Source organism: Balaenoptera physalus, assembly GCF_965194825.1.
Source record: "Balaenoptera physalus genome assembly, chromosome: 2".
Taxonomy (NCBI): Eukaryota; Metazoa; Chordata; class Mammalia; order Artiodactyla; family Balaenopteridae; genus Balaenoptera; species Balaenoptera physalus.
In genome coordinates, this window is record NC_138883.1 from 80,673,224 (window position 1) to 80,695,746 (window position 22,523).

General features: G+C 37.9%; 1 protein-coding gene across 6 annotated transcripts in view; it reads left to right on the forward strand.

Moving 5' to 3' along the window:
* Nucleotides 1-5,715: 5,715 nt before the first annotated feature.
* CDIN1 (CDAN1 interacting nuclease 1) overlaps nucleotides 5,716-22,523 on the forward strand; it is a 212,744-nt gene continuing 195,936 nt past the window's right edge. For 5 of the 6 annotated variants that reach the window (XR_014261218.1, XR_014261219.1, XR_014261220.1 and 2 more), the window contains exon 1: nucleotides 5,716-6,086. Coding sequence is in view for 2 of the 6 variants with exons in the window: in XM_082452509.1 (XP_082308635.1) it covers nucleotides 5,986-6,086 (101 nt within the window). In the remaining 4 variants the exon portion in view is untranslated. The remainder of the gene's footprint in view (nucleotides 6,087-22,523) is intronic. The other variant, XM_082452508.1, reaches the window with a different exon arrangement.

Genomic DNA, 22,523 nt, shown 5'->3' on the forward strand with positions numbered 1-22,523 from the left:
GTGTAATGTAAAGGGAACAGTAGGACTCAAACTGTATACATAGTTTACTTTTATCTATGAAAAGAACAAACTTTGTAGAAAAATGACTGGAAGGAATAATGCCAACATGGTTACAGTGGTGGCTTCCAAGTGATGGGACTATGGATAATTTATAGGATCTGATCTTGTGTTGTTGGATACAAGGAGCATATGAAAAATGTACTTTTATAGCCTCACATCTAAAAGTTAAATCTGACAAAGCTGGTTGAAGTTCTAAGCCATCTCAGTTTCTTCATATGCCAAGTGGGTATAATAATGCTAGTTATAGATTCTGTGATGCTGATACACTGGATAACTATGTAATATGCTTTCATTTTCTCAAAATAAAGGATCCTATTATTATTATAATAATCTCTATACTTATCTCGGAAGGAACTCCTTCCCTTAACTCTGCTTCTATCAATCATGGAGAGAGAGAGAGAGGGTTATAAATCCTGACTGGCATCTTGCCTGCTCTTTTCAAAGTCTAACCCAGTGAGATGGCAAAAGAGTAATTTTTTAAATGAAGAGACTTAGAGCTAATCTCCATCCGACATGTGCTTCTAACTCTAGCTTATGCTGAAAGAAGTGCTTATTAAGGACGGCTTGATTCCTTGCTTCTCATTCCTTTTTCTCTCCAGTAGAAACCTTCTACTCCACCAGCATAGTTCCTTTCAATTCCTGAATTTATAAATGTGAGAAAACCCTCAGAACACGATGTATTCTTACAGAATGGTCTAGGGGACAAGAAGAGTGATTGACAACTGCAGAAATTACATCTGAGGTTTAGTCCTGCAGGAAAAGGGGATACAAATTGCCTGCAAATTATCCACAAGTCCCTGATGAGCCTGAGGAGAAAATTTAAGAAGCTTCAGTCTTTCTTCAGCAAACATGTTCACGTTTCCTTTTGCTATAACAAACAAACACCCAAGAGAAATTATCCCGGAAAACACTACTTTTGTTTCTTATCCCTGTCAAATGTGATAATAGGAAATGTGTAAATGTCAATTAATAGCCTTTATCATGTGCCAATAGTGTTCTGTGTATGATTCTGAACAGAAGAGGTATATGAGCTCTGATGGATGGGTTTATAATGTAAGGAAGAAATTAGGTTTTATGCTATAAAAACACATGGTGTTAACTTTATAGGGTGCATATGAAATAGCCTGTAAGGATTTTCACTGCTGATTTCAGTAAACATGCATCACTTAGAAGAACTAAATACAAGAGAATAATGGTAACAGTAATGATGATTGATACTTAGACGTCTAAAGGAACAGGTTATACTTCTCTTCTAACTAAGAGTACATGAAAGTATGATGTCCTAGACTTTGCACATACCTGGCTTACAGTCTTGACTTCCTAAGGTACCAGCACAGTTCTACCCACAATGTGATCAGCAGACCAGTGCTGATTCTCAAACTTTTTCTTACATGTCTTGATATCGTAAGTACAGAAATTGAGAATAAGCATTTAGAACTTCTTAATATCGATGTGACAGAGTAATTGTATGTCTGTTGAGTCTCATAATAACAAATTGGGGGCTTGTATGGTACATGTTTTTGTCTTTTTAAATTTCATTTTTTAAGCAATTCAGTTTTTTACCTTATTTTACAGAAGTATTTGTCTATGACAAATTGGGGGGAAAACTGGGCCCTTAACACAGATAGTTTGAGAAACACTATTCTAGAATGTTATAAAACAATTGATGAGATACATAGAAACCACCTGTATACGCCTAAGACTTCTCACCTGGAAAATGGATTTAAGGATAGCACTTACCTCTTGAAGCTGGATCTGAGAATGAAGGGGAGATAGATGTATGTAAGGTACTTAGCACGGTGCCTGCCCTTGGTAAGTATCCCCACAACATTGGTTCTTAGAGTTATCGAATAAGTAAGACTTGCAGAGGGGCCATTCTGAATTATATGCATGTGGGACACAGCTTTTGTTTGTAACAGGTCGTTGGTGAATAACTCCTTCAACATGTAACCTCCCTCTGGAATCGGGCCACTTCGTTCGACAGACTAGGAGTTCATTCACCATTGACTTGCACAAAGCAACCAACATTTGATTCTTGGTCTCAGGACTATTCAGTGTTAACTGCTCCACCATCATGGTGTGGAATGTCTTTCTGTATGTTTCCTTTGGTTTTCCTCCATTCGTTAAGTTGAGTGATTGCTGTGACCCTCGATAACTGAATTATTCTGATCTTTATTTTTTACTAAGCACCTGTATTATTTGGGGACTAGGATAAAATGACTTGTCACTCGTAGGTGGAAAGTATGGAGACGTAAACTTGTTTCAAAAGACGCATCACTTTAGGTGGTAGTTCACAGGGCAGAGAAAAACATATGCAGTCTCTTCTGGTGAAAGAGGCTGAACGATCTTTTAAAAGTGTGTTTTGGCTAAATGTCAAAATCGAAGGTCACTGCCTCTTCAACAGGCATTCGTTGTGGCCAAAGAAAGCTACCTATTTCAAAGCATAAATGATTAACTGAGGATAATTCAACCAAAGAGGTTTTCCTTTTTGAATTACAGTACAATATGATGGAGAAAATGAGGCTTTATAGTTGGACTAACTTGGGTCCAAATCATGGTTTTGCAATTTAACTGGACCCATCAGGCAAGTCCTTTACTCTCTTTGACCCTCAGTTTCCTAGTCTATAAATCAGGGGCTAACGGGACAGTGTTTGAGCATAATAGGTGCTTAAATAATATTAAGTCCCTTCTTTATTTAGTTAGTAAACTTCAATTCTTTTTCTTTAAAATAATCAATGAGATGATTTTAACAAGATTCCATGAATAGAATCAGATTTTAAAATATAATAAAGATAATATGTCAGTATTTACTTTTAAAAACATGCATTGGATTTGGCAGGTTCAACAACAGACTGTTTACAAATGTGACTGACTCTTTCCAAGGTGAAGCATCTTCAACTCCTTTGCACTCTGCCTAGAACTCTTTGCTCTAGCCAGAATAACTTTCCCATGCGCGTGACTTGGCTCATTCTTATTTTTAGTCCATTGTGTTTAGCACTCTTCTTGAAATGACCTTCTGTCGCCTCCCTGGCAAACCCCACACTCCTTTAAAATCGTTCATTATTCACGTGGTCCTGAATTGGCAGAAAGAAATCTGGTCAAGCTATTCATTCTGGACCATCTTCCAGGGAGCTGCACTAGTCCCCATTTTGACATATTTTCTTGCTAAGATTTCCTACACTTTTTTTCGTATTTATAGATTCTTTCTCCCTATCAGAACTATAAAGTTCCACTTCTTGGGGTTACACTGAGGACATTCAGGATCAGAGAGGCTGTCACTTGCTCAAGGCTACACAATTTATGGCTGATTTTAAACAGATAGCCAGTTCTTTGGGTTTTTCCTTTGGTATTGTTTTCATTTCACAACCTACTTCACTTAGTAGAAAATGGTCAGTATTACCGACAGACCGAGAAACAGTGGGGGAACTCCAGGCATGGAGAGACAGCTCTAGAAGGAGTAAGACCGGATGAGGGGCACAGAGTGGGGTTCAAGAGATGGAGTGAAAGAGGGAGAAAGCATGCCTCAAAGAAATAATTGGCTTACACCAAGCATTTCACATTCAAGGGAAATAAGAAACACCTAAACAGCAATACCACCACCACATTTCTGCTTTGCTTCTATTTTGTGCCTAATAAGCAACATTATTGTCACTGCCAATGAAAACAGCAACATCACTGTGCTTTTCCCCTGGCGCTAACTCTAAACAATCTACTGGATTTGGGTCAAAACTGTAAACTGCCGGCATGTTAAAAATAAAAGCAGAAAAACAAACCTGGCCTTTTCCTTTAGGGTTGTGAGGGTGAATGCAGGACAAGAGCCAGAGAAAAGAGTTACTATAAAAAATAACCAGTGCAGACATCCCTGAACTGATGTTTTCTATAAAAATCTGTTGGCTGTGAATTGAGAAGAGTGAAGTCGGGAAGGAGAAAGGAATGGGGAATCAAGTGGTGTCTGCTTATCGTCAGCTAGCTTTCACGTAAGAGTCATGGCAGGGTCAGCAACAAACTAGCCAGGTGGCAACTCCAGGCCATGCTGCCATAAATAAATAGTTATGTACTAATGTCACACAACCAGAGCTAGATGCAAAGCATATGGGAAGAAAACATTCTGATGTAAATATTCAGAAGAATCTATGGTTGCTGAATTCAGGATTCATGTTGATACTGGACTTGGAGACGCCTGGGAAAATAAAGTGGTGAAGCTTTTTTAAAACATGGACTAAAAGATTCTTTGAAATATAGATTGTTTCCTTTCAAAAAAATTCTTAACCTTTGGCCTAAGACGGTGTGACTTTTTTGTGTGTAGTAATTAAGCACTACTGAGAGTTGGCAAGAGCACAGACCCTGGAACCAAATTTCAGGAGTTTAAACTTTACCCCTGCTGCTTACTTGTTCTCATGACCGCTGAAAAGTCACTTAACCTTTTCATGCCTCAGTTTATACACCCTGCACAAAAAGGAGGAGGATGGCAATAGTACCCGCCTCCTAGAAAATTAGACAGATCAAATAAGTCAATGTGTAGGGAGCAAACAACACCTGGTAAATGCCCTGACCTATCACTATCAAGTAGTTTTATACAGGCTCTCTATCTTCCACAGACTATCTGCTGGATGCTAAGCTAAGGAATCCATTCCTTGTACTATCCTATTTAATCTTACGAATAACCCCATGAATTAAAAATCAATTTTACAGACAAAGGAACTGAGGTTTAGACGGATTAAGAAATTTATCCAAGGAGGCATATCTAAGCTAAACTTCTAACCCAGGCCTTATTCCAGATTAAAAAAAAAAAAAAAAAAAAAAAAAATTAACCATTTACACGTTATTTAAAATCGAAACGCTTTTTCTTTCACTTGCTTAAAATGTTAAAATTTGAAAAGAAACATGACACGTGGCCTTTTAAGAACCAAATAGATTTTTTAAAAGGATTAAAGGAGGCACTGATGTCCTGATCAATGGCCTCAGGATAGCTGAGATCCACTCACAACACATACACAAAACAGATAAATTCGTTCACTGACTTATTTCTCCAAACATTTATTGAATACCTACTATTTTCTGAGAGCTGGGGATTCACAGATGAATAAGTAATGATTTCAGTTCTTGAGCACCTGTGAGGAGTGAGAGTTTAATTCTTTACTGCGCGCTGTTTGATGATGTGGGTTTTGTTTTCTAGCCTGTTTCCCAACAGGGTCAAAACTGTGTTCCTCGCCAGCCTGCAGAAATTGTCAGACTTCCCTCAACACAAGCCAAGCTGTACGTCTACAGCGATTCTAGTGGGTTTTGGGTTTTACAGCTCCTCCGCTGACGCTCGCAGGACGCAGGGAGCCTTGAACCGAGAGAAGGCGTATTTCTTTGTAGGCCAGTCTCCGATTGGAGCTGCGGTAAAACGGGCGCGATTGGAAGCGTGTTCAAATCGCGCGCCCTGGCAGTGGTTTTCTCGGGCTCAGGCTTAATGATCACGGTTACACGTGGGCCCTGCTGCCTTGTCGATGCGCCAGGACTTCCTGGCTTCTGGCAACAGGGAAAGCATGACCGCCAAGAGCATCCCACGTTAATCCCAGGTGGGCCCTGCCCACGGACCTGCCAGTAGGATTTAGGCGGCACCTCTGCCTGTGGCCGTTACTTCCTGGTTGGCTTGCCCTTAAGTGACATGGCGGCAGGTTGCCTTCGGCCGGGCCCTCTGCGGCTGCTCAGAAAGCCAAGGAAGGGCAGTTGCTCTACAGCCCGCCTCCCGCCGCGGAGCTGCAGGCTGAAGCCCAGGCTTGTGCAGCCAGGGGTGCAGGAGGGTAGGGGCAAGCCCAGAAAGTCGGGGACACAACGCTGTGCCGCATTGTGCCCACCCCTCGTCTCCCGACACCAAGGCTGCTCAAGCCCAGGGTGTTTTTTTCCTTTTCACTGCCACCTCCCAGTCCTTGGCCCAACATGATACTGACTAAAGCCCAGTACGACGAGATAGCCCAGTGCCTAGTGTCTGTGCCGCCTACCAGGCAGAGCCTGAGGAAGCTGAAGCAGAGGTTCCCCAGGTAAGTGCCCATCTCCCCCCTCAAAGAGACCTTTGCCTGCAGTAGCTGTGCCTGGCAGCCCAGCCAGCGCTTAGAAACCACGTGTCACACATGACTGGGGAGGAACATGAGTGTCAGGTGTTAGGAGAGCAGGAATGGTGAAAAAGGTTTCTTCTTTGACCTGCTTTTCTCAGGAGAGTCTTAATGGATGAATCCCTTCAAGTCAACAAATGTTTATTGAAAACTTGGTTTTTGCTAGGTGATGGGTGCTTATAAGTAGCTGCTGCATAAATGTCTAGGGGTTGACAGATACTAGGAATGAATGGGCTCCCTCAAAGTGGAAATATGAATTGTAGATTCAAAAGGTGGAAATGGAGGACCCTTTTCAGTTGGCCTCTGGAAACAAACAAGGGAGTACAGGCCTAAAGGGGCCTCTTATAGTTTACGATGGCTCTCTACTGCAATGAAGTGACCACAAGTGTTCTCAAGCCGGTCAGAGAGACAGGTACCCTACGGATTCCACTGTTGGGTCAAGATTGGTCATTTGAATAGCCATACCAGGTGTATTTCATACTTCCCTCCTCCCCAGGCATGTGGGGGTTTTTTTAGTGATTTTTAGGATTCTCCAGCTTTCTAAGAAGGGACTTTAGCAACTATGTGGTATAGATTGTCTCATTTTAAAGATGTGCAAACTGAGGCCCTGGCATTACACAAAGAACCAGTCCAGAACAACCAGGTTATTGTATTTGTGCCATGTTAAAAGTATAGAATGTTTGTTTACCTTTCTTCTATTTCAAAACCAAATCCAAACTTATACCATTTTACTTTGTGGCACTGAGCACCATTAGCTTCCTTGTCTTTGACATCATCATGGAAGTGTTTTCTTGAGGAAAGAGAGATTATTGGATAATTGGTATTAGTAAAGTACAAATTGAAGGTCTTTTATGATCTCAGTTTTTTTTTGAAGGACTCAGTTTTCCTAATCTGTAAAATGAAGGGATCTCTTTTTAATATTATCCAGATTTAATTTAAACCTTTATAGTCTAAGATTTTTATCAGACTTGCTAACAAGGAACAAAATTGACAAATTGGAATTTAATTTTCTGTCATTAACTCTTTGCCAACTCTGCCAATGAACAGTGAAGGGTGAAGGCTGGTCAGCTAAGGGGATAGGTAGATTTTTCTAGGCAATTTTAAGATACAGCATACATTTAGATAATTCTGCTCTTGTTACGTACTTATATTAGCACTGTATTTTTGCTTCTCTTTCTTTTCCTTTCCCTCTTCTTTCTTTTCCTTTCCCTCTTCTCTTTCTCTCTCCCTCATTTTTTTTCTTTCATTCTTTTCATAGCAAATACCTTGTCCTCTCCGTTAGAGGTAACCTCCTTTGACTGTTATTAAGAACTTACGAAGTATACGTAAGAAAGACTCCATTCGTTTGGGGCACCATGCTGTCTTGCTTATTCTCGTATGCCCTTTTTTCTCTTATTCATAATATGGCCAAATATTTTTTGCTTCTCCCAAATACCATTCAGGGTATAACTAACTCTTCATTTACCAGAAACTTTATTGAGAGAGGCTGCACCACCAATCTGCAGAAGGAATTAAAGAGCCATTTAGCAGCATCGGTAGGAATTCCGTAAAGAGTGTGATTTGGGAGTTGGCCTCACAGTTTGCATCATAGCACTGTTTTACTTTAGATGTTTCTTGCACAGGACTTGAACAACCTTTATATTTGATAGTTCATTTTGCCAGAGAGTTGGTGAAGTAAGGACCTCAGAGATAATTTCTGGTGGCTCAAAGAGGTTAAGTGACTTGTCAAAAAGCCTAGAGTTATTGAATGGCTAAACAGTGTTTAGAATACAGGTTTCCTGACTTTCAGTTCAGAGTTCTATACTAAGCTGCCTTAATTAGTTTTAATATTAATAATAATAACAGCAGCAATTATTTTTTGTGTGATGTTCACCTAAATTGAATTCTAAAAATAATCAAAGTACTGAAATGCTTTTAAAAGTTGCTAAAATTTTTTATTTTCCTGATTTTGAAAGTAGTACATGCTCAGTAAAGAAAATAAAAATTATTCATAATCCTATAGCTCCGAAAATTTCTGTTAACATATTTTAAAAATATTTCTAGTCTTTTTTTTTCAGTATGGTACTTTCTCTGCTAATGTAGTTTATAGCTCTTGCTTTTCTCACTTAACATATAGTGAGCATTACTCATCTTTAAAAATTCCTTATAATTTGTTTCAAACACTAATAATATCACATTCTAGATGTACCATGCATTTCCATATTGCTGGACATCAACAGTTTTGTTTTTCTAATTTTCTATTTCTGTACATATATTATGCCAAGTTTGCTTATTTTCTTACTTTAGAATCTTAGAAATTGGGAATGACCATATCAGCAGGTTTCAAACTTTTTGGTCTCCAGATCTCCTTACACTCTAAAAAAGTATTGAGGACCGCAGAAAACTTTTGTTTATATGGGTTATGTCTGTTGATGTTTATTAAAATATAAATTAAAACTGAGAAATTTTAAAAATTGCTTATTTATTTTAAAATAACAATAATAAACGTATTAAGTTTAACCAATTTTAAAGGTTAATAACCATCATTTCAAAAAGCTGGTGAGAAAAATGGCCTTGCTTTACACTTTTGCAAATCTCTTTAATATCTGCCTTAATAGAAGGAAGACATATCTGCTTCTGCAATCAACCTATTGTGATATGCTGTTTTGATTAAAGAACATGAAGAAATTCTGGCCTCAGACAAATATGTAGTTGGAAAAGGGAAGAGTAATTTAATAGACTTTTCAGATAACTGTGGATATTTTTGTTACTACGTAGTACCCAACAAGTAGTATTTTCTTAAAAGTTAATTGCAATGTGGAATGTGAAACCATATTATAGAACTTTTTGGCCAGTCTTGAACTTTGAGTGGATCTTTTACCCATGCATGATTTTTATCATCATGCATTGTTCACTTGCAAAATGTTGGCTGTGAGTTATGCAAGTCTTCTAAATGTTGTCACCTTTTATTATACAGCATCAAAAAAGTCACATTTGTTAATATCCCCACTGATCTCATCAGAAAAGTCTGTAACATGTGAAGCTGTCACATTTACGGTGATGGATACAGAGTTTTCCAATATTTGATTTTCCCTTGAAAGCTCAATTTTTTTCGTTGGCAACAAATACTATCAGTTGTTTCCCTTGAAGTGACAGGCTCATGTTGTTTATTTTTGAGAAAATGTCTGCCAGATATCCAAATCTGAATAATCATACTTTGTTCATCATTCATCCAAGTAAAAATGGTGTTTCATGGAAAAGGCATCTAGTTCAGCTCTCAAACAATCATACAAGTGCTTTCCCTTGAGACAGTCATAATACTTCGATATGCAGTAGACGTGCTTTGCATTTACTTCTTATTTTGTTATACAGAATGTTAGAAGAATGTGTATCAGGGGTTGAGATTTAATAAAATTAATAAGTGAATCTTAAGATATTCTTATGTGAAGCTGGCTTTCTTTCTTCTTGCAAGTGTGTGACTCCGAGGACAGTTGTGCCAGGTCTTGATTTGTGCTCAGGAGCTGGCAGTTTTGCCCACCGTTGTTTTTGCACCATCAGTGCAAATGTCACACAGAGGAAAAGGCAAATCATGTCTTACTGTTTCTATAAAAATAGTTTTGACCTTGTAGACTTCTGAGAGAGTCTCAGGGACTCCACGGGTCCATTGGCCACACTTTAACAACAACTAGCTATTTCAAACCAAAGGATATTTATGTTTGGAAGGATTTTGAAGTGTATTGACAAATTACTATCAAAAAGATTGTATTAATCCAATTACCAACAGCACATGGCAGTATTCGTTTCTGCAACTTTTGTCAGTGTTGAAGAGAGTCATCATTTAGTCTTTAATATGATGGATCAAGAATGACATCTCATAATTTACATTTTTTGACTATAATGCATTGTATATTTTCCACATTGTTTATTAACCATTTAATTTTCTTCCTTTTGAATTACTTGCCTGGTGTCCTTTGCCTAATTTTCTATCGGAATGTTTGCTCTTACTGTTTATTGATTTGTTATTGTTTATTGATCTGCATATCTTAAGGATGTTGATGCTTTACATGTCATATTTTTGTTGCAGATATCTTCCTAGTTGTTGTGCTTTTAAATATTGTTATTTTTTTATATTCTTAACTTTAAACTTACGCTCTTTTTGTCCTTTCACGTCCTAAGATATGAAAAATAAATCTTCCCCCTAAATTTTCTCCTAGGTTCTTTATGGCTTTCTTTCTTATTTTTAATTCCTTAATCTTTCTAGCTGTAGTTTATTTTAGTATATGCTCAAAGGTGAATATATAGCTTCATTTTTCCCAAGCTTAACTTTTATTTTACACTGTGGTTTCTACTTGCTAGCCTCATTTCTCCATGGCCTGTTTGTTTTCACTGAAATTACAAATTTTTGTTTTTCCAAGTCGCTACATTGAACTTGGGCCATCACTTTAACCACTCTGGTCTCACAATCCTCCCACTTAAAATGAAGGAGTAGAATTTTGTGATGTCTAATATTTTACAACTCCTAAACTCACCCTTATTCTATTCTATTCTAATTTGCAGTTTTACATTAAGTGGGCCCTTTGACCCCCAAAATGTAGGAATACTGTATCTAAGTACTTGCTGAGGATATAGTCATTGATTTGCATCTCCCAACTTATTCCTGGACTTCCTTATTCAGGTAGAAGCCCCCAGCCCATTCAGCTGCTACTTATCAGGTCATATTTTACACTGTATTTTCCTGCCCAAACACTACATATGTATCTGATTATATATCATTCTTTATTTATATATATAAATATTAAAGATGTATAAATATATATATATATCTTATTTTGAAATTCTTAACTTACAGAAAAGTTGCAGAAATGTTAACCATATATCCATTCACTCAGGTTCCCCTAATGTTAACATCTTACATAACCAACATACAATTGTCAAAGTCAGGAGATTGATTTTAATGCAATATAGCCAAATAATTTACAGACCTGTTTTGAATTTTGCTAGTTTTTTTTTTGTTATTGTTCTTTTTTGTTTGTTTGTTTGTTTTTTGACTGTCTCTTTTCTATTTCAGGATCACACATTAGATTAGTTGTCATGTCTTCTTTTTGGTCTCCTCCAGGCTATGACTATTCCTTAATATTTTTTTGTCTTTTATGATCTTGACATTTTTGAAGGGTACTGGTCAGTTATTTTGTTGAATGTCCCTAAGTTTGTGCTTAATGTTTTCTCATGATCAGAGGAGGGTAAACATTTTTGGTGTAAATACCCCAAAAGTGATGTTGTGCCTTTCTCAGGGCATCATAACAAGGGGGAGCTGACTTTTTATGTCTTATTACTGCTGAGGTTAACGTTATTCACTTGGTTAAGGGGTGGTATCTGCCAAGTTTCTCCACTGTAAAGTTCGCTTTCCAATAATTACCTTGTGGGGATATCCTTTGAGACTCTGCAAATATCCAGTTTCTCACCTCACACTTTTTCGCTCTGATTTTAGCATCCATCAGTGGCTCTTGCATGAAATAGTTACTGTGGGTATTTGCCTATCGGTGATTTTCTTTTCTTTTTTTTCCTTTTTTTTAAAAATAAATTTATTTATTTACTTTTTGCCGCATTGGGTCTTTGTTGCTGCGTGCAGGCTTTTCTCTAGTTGTGGCGAGCGGGGGCTACTCTTTGTTGTGGTGCGCGGGCTTCTCATTGCAGTGGCTTCTGTTGTTGCGGAGCCTGGGCCTTAGGCATGCGGGCTTCAGTAGTTGTGGCTCGTGGGCTCTAGATCACAGGCTCAGTAGTTGTGGCTCACAGGCTTAGTTGCTCCGCAGCATGTGGGATCTTCCCGGACCAGGGCTCGAACCCGTGTCCACTGGCAGGCGGATTCTTAACCACTGCGCCACCAGGGAAGCCCTTATCGGTGATTTTCTATTACTCTCACTGGAGTACTCTGTCAACTAGTATCATCCTCTACCACCATTTTATGTGAAACAATCCATCCTACAGTCAGCCCATGATTTTCACTGGTCCTTGCAGTTTATTCACCTCTTACAGCATTTGGTCTGTAATAACTCACTGTGTGCTCACTATGTTTGTGGCATTATTTGGATAATTTTTAGAAAACAGAAAGGATAATGTAGTAATTAATTTTGAATAACTTGTAGTCTGAGGAAAGAGTTTAAGACACATCTAATAGCTATAAATTATTAGAATCATAGAATGTTAGAAACCAAAGGATTTGTTGTACAGTGAGTTCACATATGGTTAGTCAAAACGGATTCTTAGAGGAGATATAACTTTGTTGGAAATTCTTTTGTTGGTAAATAACCCTTTGGCACAATTTAATTTTTCCAAGTTCCTTTGCTGTGCATTAGTTATTTGGTTGCTATTTATGCCTATATTAATGAGTCGTAAGTCAAACTCTTGATAACATAAATCTCTAAGCAAATAAGTGTCTTTACCTTGTTCCTGTATTTTTTTCTCTTAGGAATCCTTGCATAGGTTTTTCTAATGGTGCCTTCCACATTTCTAAGCATTTTTTTTTTTTTTGTCTTGGTCTGCAACATTTACAATATAGGCAACCATTCACTATTATGAGGCTGTTCCTAGAGAAATCTCAAAAGAAGTAGTTAAAAACTCGTTTGGCTGGGCTCCCTGTGCTTAAACTGATATACACCCGGCTCATTTTCTTGAGGTCTTCACCTGACTCTGAGAACTGGAGTTAAGGCTGGCTCTGCTGTGTATTTGCCAGTATTGAACTTAGTAGTTCTTGGCAGTGGACCTAGGGGTCTAGTCTGGTTAGGAGTGGAGTAGCGAAGGGACCTGCTTGGGACAAGCACAACAATTTTCCTCAGCTTTTGCATTTAAGGTGGCCTAGCTTCATCTGGTGCTACCATTGGTTATAGTTGTCCTTTTTTGAACACCCCCCCCGCCCCCCTCCAGATCCATTTTAACCTGTCCCCATTTCCCATAGGAAATCTTGTATTTCATTGTTTCTGCTTCCTTAACCATTTGTTCTTGGGAAATGACTTGGCTCTGCCTCTTTTTATCTGAGTCATAGTTGCCTCATCTGTAAAAGGAGGGATGAAGCTCCACAGCTAGTAAGTAGGAGAAACAGGATTCAAACCCAGGCAGAGTCTGACTCCAGATTCTTCCTCTTGCTCTATTGCCCCTTGCTCTTCAGTTCCGTAAGGCTGTTGTGAGGATTAAGTGAAATAAGGCATGCAAAACACTTAGAACGGTGTAGAGGTCCTGGTAAGTATTTAATGGATGGTAAATACGATTACTGTTATTACTAGAATTTAGTAAATGGCCTACAGTAGAAGAAATGTCTGAGTAGTAACCTTTGAAACATAGAAGACACAAATTTGCTTTGATATGGATCAGTTGATTGTATGGCTGTGAACACACAGATTTTGATCATTAGTTGAATATGGCCCAGATATCAGAAACTTGCCTTAAATCTTTCATAGCAATATATAACGCCGTTAAAAAAAACCCAGACTTTTAAACCTAGAGTCACTTATTTTTTAGAATAATAGTAGCACATTGCCCATATAATTAATACTGTAGGGCGTGGTTTACTAAAGTTGGAAGATTATTTCTGTTGGCCTTGTTCTCTCAATTGAATTGAAGGTTGGTACTCAGTTGCTGGTCAATTTTCTATACTAATGTTATTTATGGTGGACCTGAGTTCCAGAATCATGAGTGAGAATAGCTCATAAAGGGAGAAAAAGTCAGCCTATTATTGAACTGGAAATTCTTTTGGTATTTTTGCCAAGGAAATATAATTAATTTATATGCCCTTCAAAAATAATACTCATATACTTAGGAAATACACCTAGGAGTACTTCTGTATTGATCATTAGTGCAAACTGGAAAAGAAATTGGTCTAAAAATTGGCCTAAGAATATGATTATTTCATATATTTCCTTTAGTCATCTTTTAAAATATGCTTTTTTACTCTGTGAGATTTCAGGTTTTTATTTTGTTGCTGCATTGTAGCCTAGCTTTAAAGACTCTCCTGGAAGGTTATTTTGTTAAGTATATGGCATCTTCACTTTCTGAAAGAAGTGCTTAGCTTTTATCAGATGTTTGTGCCCCTTGGCATTTGCATAGTTGTAAAAGTGAGATGAGCTTGAATTCCTGCAAAGGAATATTTGATGAAAACCTCAGATAGTGTTATCCTGAGAAGAATCTATATGCTGACAATATTTCTTATTAGTTTGAGGGGGAGACTTTTATGTTATTAGATTATTGACTTCATTTTTAAGTCTATATTCAGGCATCAAACTTTAGTCTACTAAGTAATAACCCATCCCGGAATGTTTGCTGGTACAATAAAGAGGAATTATATATTTCCCTAGGAGAAAAATGTTCAATAGATGTATAGGGTGATAATATTTTATAATTTGACTTTCAACAAATGTTGACTGAATTTACCATTATGTTTTTATTACACATTTTGTGTAATTTTGCCATATAGGTTCAATTTTCCTTAAAAAAAGCAGTCAAGCAATATAAAAGTCCTTTTTCAGAGTAGGTATGAAAAGTGACCTTAAAAGTTATATACTGGAATGAAAATCATACGGGAGGTGGGTAAAGAATAAATTTTCCTTCCTTTTATTTTCAGTTGTCTTTTTCTTGGTAGGAAGTGTCTTCAAGTGTTTGTTTTAGACATTCTGCTTTCAGGTTGCTTCTGTGGTGAGCTGGTATATGGTGAACACCGGAAATGTGCTTGGTTACAACTTCTTACTGAATGACAAGTCTCCATTTCTTAGGGGAGCAGACTGACAGCTGGATCCAGGATGATTCAGTCCATAGGTTTGAAACCAGCTTGGAACAGTCTGTGCATGATGGATTAATAATGGTACACAGCTGGTCATGAATCCAGCCCTTTCCTGGCCACTTTGGGGAACTAACACCTGCCTCTACTTTTCTTTCTTCTCTCCGTCCCTACCTTTCAGGAGGCATCTTGATAACGTATTTAAGCGTTAATAATTCTTCCTTATAAACCAAGGCTTCCTTCTTGCCAAAGAGCGGTGATACAGTTGACAATGTCAGCTTTTTCAAGTGCCTTCTCTTGACTGAGAGGTGATTTTTCTGTTCCTTCAAGACAGCAAATAAGGTTTTTTGTTTTCATTTTTTAGCCTAGTGTGGTGTTCCAACTGTGACCTGATAAAACCCACAGTCTCATTGAGGAAACCGAGAGCTCTGCAATTTTCCATCCAAAGTAAAATGTTAAAATATCTCAGGGCTTATTTCTTTTATGTGTTTTAAATATTGAGATTCAGCTGCTAAAAATGTTTGAAACCTGTTAAACTTAGAGAAATAACTTCAGCACTATGGGAATAAATATTTTGAAACAAAGCAATGCAAGTAGAGGAAAAAGTAAGGTGGATTCATGTCTCTTGATACTGTTGTTCAGTTAAATACGTAAGCACTGGGTCTTTCCTTGACTGAATGCTGACTCACGTGAATTGGAGCAATTCTATGTGAAGCTCAGGCTTTTTCTGAGGTGTCCTGGGAGCAGTAGTCATATACAAGATTGAGACTTAAAATAGATGGTGCATTTTCACCCTCTCTAACATAACTCACATATTTATTTTTAATCTTTTGGTTATTGTTAGACCTGTCCTTTGCTTTAGGCCCTAGAAAGGCTGAGATATAAACTCTGACCTTGTATTTATCCTGTTTTAGGAAATAGGAGGCATAGCAGACCCTTGATATTTACAAAGGTTATCGCTTATGGCTGTTGAAAACCCTCAAATATGCAGCTAGCACTATATAGGATGGCAAAGGTCTACAAAGTTTAATGCACTTTTTAACCAAAGTTAAACTCATTTCTCAGCTAATTGACTTGCTGCTCCCCACATCAGCCTAGGGGTATGGAAGATTCAGATTTACCCTCAGCAAGTTTATGAATTAGCGTTTGTCATGGGTATTTGTGATCACTCTCAAATAATCAGAACTGGGTATGTTTCATCCAAGAATGCTGTGGGTACCCAACTTCAACTTTAGGATGAATAGAAATGCAGGGTGAAACTACCTCGTGGTTTGTCACTCATGCCTGTGCCACACCTTAGCCCCCTAAGATTCCATAACTTGTGAGATGTTGTCTAAGACTTGTGGGGGAATAAGGCTCTCTGTAGGTGGCCTCCTTTGTAGATGGGATGTGGGAAAGCGAAGCATCATTTAAATGCATCTTACTACAATCACACATGAAATTAGACTGTCAATTTATTTTTTTCGATTTTTTGTTTCTGTCTACAACTCTTCCAAGCTGATATCATCTTTTGCTTAAGGTATATTACACTGCTATTTGTTTTTGCTGATAATATTGGTAAGGAAAGCTAATAAAACTTGAAATTAACTCACGCTTCAAGCCCCATTTAGCTAAAATAGTAAATGGACTGGGGATATAAGAGACTCTTGGTTGTATAGCATTAAAAACCCCACAGACCCCTACAGCCTAGATGTAACAAATAGCTCACAAACATCATTTGTTAACTGATGAAGTTAACATTATCTAAATTCTTATTTCCTGAGGCCACCTAAAATATATATTAAGGTAAAAATACATTTAACCTCCAGTTCATAACATTTAAAATTTTTATTTGCACTTTGGTGGACATGTTTGGAGCTGTTCATAATGCTGATCGCAAAAGCTTCTCCAGAGGGACCTGCATACCTCTCTCATAATTTCAGATTCAGTGACTTGGAGAGTGTTTGTCTGAGATGGCAACTAGAGATCATCTAGTCAAATGGTTAGTGTTAGAGGGGCAGTGTTAGAGGGAGGATTTGACCAAAGTTACACATTTGAAGGCAGAACTCTCCCTTCATGCTCTTTAATTAAAGATCACCGAATGCCCTAGGAGTCTAGGGGCCAGGTTGGTATCAGCGAGGAGTGAAGGAATGGAGCTGGCCGGGTTGGGATCATGGCAAAGTGAAAGGACAGTTGTGTGCACGGGCAGGGCAGCTGCAACCTTACGCCAGCCATCTGTTGCCATGCAGGAATGTGGGCCCAGGGCTGCCAGGTCTTCTATACTCTAGAAAGCAGCTCTAGATCTGATTTTTTCAGAAAAAAAATATCCTGAATTTTAAGTGTTGTCAATTTGTTTGAATTTTGAAAAACAGTGTGTGGGCCAACATTTTCCTGGCCAAACAGAACAAGTCTGTGGGCTGAATTTGGCCTACAGCCCATGGGAGCTGGAGATGGCTCTTTCCAGCTTGTGAGAGCTGATCGGAAGCATTTTTTCCCCACTCTACACACTGTGACCTCCCATCGGTAGCTTAAAATCAGCCACAGTGGGAGTGTTTACACCACAGACATTGGCCCATGCTACAAACCTCGGCTCCCCTGTCCCTCCCCACTGCCACCAAAGGCATTTCTTAAGCCCCTGAGCCATTGTATACCATCAGCATAGCTTTTTTCCTACAAAGGGCTCATAGCACATACATCTGTGCCTCATTTATTCTTAGAAATTATAATATTTTTGTGAGTTGGGCTTTCTTCCCCCCTACCCCCGGCTTTTTTTTTTTTTTTTTTGGTCCAGAGAGAAGATACATATTTTTTTCCCCCACTATGGTTATTGTGGGAACTAGAATTCCATTCAGTACCTAGTATATTGTCGGTGTTATGAAACATATCATAATGGACATTTGATTGAACTGACCTGAGGAAAATGCTGCTTAGTTAAAAAACAAAAGCTATATACATGTCTCATTTAGGAAAATTAATCCCTTTCAGAGTAGATTCGTTGGCTAAATGTAGTGATTATTCACTCTTTAGGAATTTAGAAATGCTCCAGTGGTATACCTGAGGGTTTATCATGTCAGAAATTATTTTAAGAGAGACTTCAAGCTTAGTTGTTACATCTTCCCTTGGCAGTTACTCCAATATAAAAAAGAAAATAAAGTATCTCTGCAATTGTAATGAAAAAAGGTTGGGAGATAGCCAATTGATGACCATGTGATTTAGTACAATTTTGTAAAGACTTACTTATCACATGTTCAGATGTGAGTATTTCTTTTCTACGTCCAAAGTATCAGTAATAAAATAAGATGGCAACATACAACTGAAACAGAAGTGGACAATAAAATTAACAATATTAGCCAAGCATATGTGAATTTTAGAATGTCCAGTGGAATTCTCTGTGGGGATGGGCCCACACTGGTGGGTTGGCCAAGTGGTATTGAGTTTGGCAGAGTTGCCGTGGCTTGTGATTGACCTTGGGTGGTTTATTTAGCTCACTCTGCTTACGGTTAATTATTGTATAAATCGGTAGGAAGCAAAACCCTATTACTGTGAAGTCCAGGAGGTCATTCAGTTTTTTGTTGTAGAGGCAGTTTTTTATATTGGTTTAAAGAACTTGGTTCTGGAAATAGACATATGAATTCCGGCTTCATGACTTACTTGCCAGGTGACCTCTTGGTGCCTCAGTGTCCTTGTTTATAAAATGGGATTGTTATGAACTTGGCATAAGATAGTACATAGAAAATGGTTAGCGTAGTTCCTGATACTGTGTCAAATTAATTTTGCTGCTGCTGTTATTGTTACCGTTGTTGATTTAGGGATGCTTGTTGTGATGGTATCTATGCTTATAATAGACTCAGTGTTAGAACTGAAAAGATTTTACCTAAACGAGCCTCTTTATTTTCTAGGTTTCCAAAGTGTTTTTCTTTAACCCCCTGGGTAATAGGAAACCTGCTTTTAGCAAATTATGGTGAAAATGTAGTCTTTAGATGATACTGGCAACCACGATGTGCTTTTATGTTGATGACAAATGGGCATATCAAGGTTTAGATTGATTCCCCCCACTCCCCACCCCCAGGATAGAAAATGGTTGTGTAACATGATCGCTGCCTAAGACAGAGTAAGTGGGAATGTTAAAACCTGAGAATTTTAAAGTATGTTCTTGTCTAATTACTTTTCTCAAATGCAACTCCCCCCAACCCCGCATATTCTGGAAGCTCTTTTATATTCTTGCCTCGCCTTGATAACAAGGTGGTTATGAATTTATGAGAGATATTTGGGTTCTGCACCAGGAAGTAGTTTGAGTCCAGTAGTTATATAAGTTCAAGTGAGTCTTCCAGGGCGTGGAGAGTTTGTTGGATACCACAGATCATCACACAAGTGTGAACATTGATTTTAGTGTTTAATATAAAGATTAATAAATTTGGGGACTTCCCTGGTGGTCCAGTGGTTAAGAATCCACCTGCCAATGCGGGGGACACGGGTTCGATCCCTGGTCCGGGAACATCCCACATGCTGAGGAGCAACTAAGCCCCTGCGCCACAACTACTGAAGCCCGTGCGCCTAGAGGCCGTGCTCTGCAACAAGAGAAGCCACCGCAAGAAGAAGCCTGCACACTGCAATGAAGAGTAGCCACTAATCTCCCCAACTAGAGAAAGCCCGCACGCAGATACGAAGACCCAGTGAAGCCAAAAATAAAAATAAATAAATAAAAAAAATTTTTTTAGAACTAGTGTTTTTAAACAATCTTAAAATCTATTCATGGTGCTAATACTGATTATGAAAAAGACCTTATGGTAAACACAAAGAAATTGCAGAAACTTTTTAAAATAATATAGATTTATTGTTCCTTAAGGCTTTGCTTATTTTTAATTACAGTGTATTCTAGAATGCTGCCTGCAAAGAATTTGCTCAATTTATCTTATTTGTGCGGTTCTGCTGATCATATAGTTGCAATAATAATGAGTTGGACAATACAGTAATTTTTGCCCTTCCTTTTCTATTTTATTATAGAGCATATCTTCCTCTAAGTTCTAGGTCAGAGAGGCCTTGAGCTTTAGACCTACTTCACTTAAGTGGCTTAGGCCAGATTGGAATAAAAGTATTAAAACTGGTTAGAGATCTTCATGCTTTTAAAAAAATTTTACTTAAAAACTTTGAGCAACACTCTGAAAAATAGTTGCCTGTAGCCAAAGATTATGGAAGTAAAAGTCATAACTATACTATAGATTGTATCTTGAGGACAGTTATTTGCTGTATAACTCTTGTGAACTGTAAAAACAAGACTCAGTTTTCATGTTAGAGGTGTGTAAGGAGACTAGGTCTGGTACACTTTCATGAAAAATATTTTATTCATGTGATAGCTTTTTGAACAGTTGTATTCTGCACTGTATTACAGTGGCACAATAAATTGCTGAATATACTGTCTGCTGAATATGACTTTACCATGAAAAATTTGATGCACGGAGAAGGAAAGGTTGGAATATATCAACCTTTTCTGACAAGGGACTTTGAATTTTGACCTAATACAGGTGACCTTTGTGCACAATAAAAGTGAGCTTAATCTTGAGGTCAAGGTTGAGGTGAATGGCAGGGCAGCGTGGCAGAACGTATGCTGATTGTGGGTACTTCAGAGCCTATGTAGCTATTGGCTAAATGGGAGTCTGGCAGTTTTTTGTTTTTTGTTTTTAATTTTTAGCATTTCCAGGAGCTTATTTACAGCAAGTTGTGTAGCTTTTTAATGCCATTCCATTTCCTCAAAGCTCAGCTATCTGTTTAGCTGTGGTAAGTTTGTCTGTTTTTATAAAGTTTACTGTTTCTTAGTGAGAGGCATGAGTGTGCTATTATTTTCTGTTCTGTAGATAAGCCTTAGCTAAAAATAAAAATGTTCTTATGGCTTATAGAAAAGACAACTGACATATATAACCTTGGAACTGAAAATACATCTTCTTTTAAGAGGGTTTATTTCTTTGACAAGTTGAACTTTTGTCATCTAACTTTGGAACTGTCAGAAGAATTTTTAAGTACTTTGTACCTTTATCTAGATTATAATTAAGAGAACTCTCATGAATTATTGTCTTAAAAGGTTTAGATGATTTAGAGACAGGCTATTCCCTTGAAAGTTTCTTTGAAATGCATCTGCTAATGCATTTACGTTATAATATGATATAAACTATTTTTAAGGTTTTGCCTGCTGTGCATAGAAGGAAAAAATGTTTTAAAACATAAATTTTACTAGTGAGTAGCTCAACAGTTTTGTCCTAGATGAAACTGCACCTTAGCAAACATCAGGAAAAAACCTGCCAGCGTCATATTGTCTGAATACTTAGTGATTCTTCTACCCAAATAATTGGTTGAAACGACAAACAGTCGGGGGAGAGTGTCAGAGACTCTAATGGAAAGAACTTCTACTCTTTTAATCGAGCCTGCAAAATATATTCCCCAGGACTGATCAGCTCTGGAGCACTGAGGTCTGGTGATTGGAATGGCAGGAAACCGTGCTTTCAGGACATAACGAATTGATGAGGCCATCCATCATTTGTTAGCATACGCTGAAACGTGGGCTATGTGTGCAGAGGCCTGTGATTTAGTAAATACTTGGGAGATGAATAGAGCTTACACACGAGGGAAGATATTGCTGTCCTTCAGCAGCCTGAGACCCAGGCGCCTGCTGAGAAGGCCATCTGATGGCACATCATCAGTAACTGGCCTGTCACAGTCAGCGGTGCCCACCGACCATCGCCAGTATATTAAATGCATTTTTAATATCTGCTTCAGTAGATTTAATGAAGAAAATTTAGTTTCCATATTCCAAGCACTGCTTCTTCAAGTGTTCTAAGGCATGGACTCTTGTCTGCACAAGAAAGGGGGAAGACCACACTGGCAGTTAGGATAGTTGATTGAAAAGGACACTCAAACAAAATAGTGTGCAAATGAAAAACGCTTTTAGCAGTGTTGGCATCTTGTTGATGTTAAAAAAAGCTCATTTTTTTTTTTTTTTTTAAAGAGGTTTTAAATAAGTTCCTTGGGCCCTAAGTCCTTCCTTCCCTCCCAAGCCCTTTCACTAGGAGGGTTGAACCTGCTGCTAAGATATGTAAGCCTACTGATCTGAAAGGAATATTAAGGGAATATTACGGCTTGACATATTTTGAAGAGAGACTCAATCTTAAATGAGTTTGTGTTTTGAGATACTGTTTGATTCTTAGGATTTTTGCATGAAGATATAAAGTAGGATTTTTCTTAGCTAGTTGGCTTCCACATTTTTGTTGAACTTGTTAATCAAGTTAGTATATTTTTGTCTGGGATCGTGCTCAAAATGAATGTGAAAAAAATTGGTTGGCAACTTGATTAAAAAGTGCTCTTATACTTTCTTAGACTATAAGGCTTCTTTAAAAATTGTGATTTAAAAATGTTCAGTTTTTCTGTCCTGGCAAAGTACATAGATTTCTTCTTTTTAATGAGTTTCAGTGTTGACATTATTTACTACAAAACAGCAAGACAACCAATTAGATATTGTTGCAAGCATGCACTTTAAAGATTTCCCCTCTTGTTTCAAAAAAAAAAAAAAAAAAAATCCGGAATATGCTCTCATGTTCACAGAAGAAGAGGCTACAGAATGGGACCTATAAATCTGATTCCTGCATGTGTCAAAT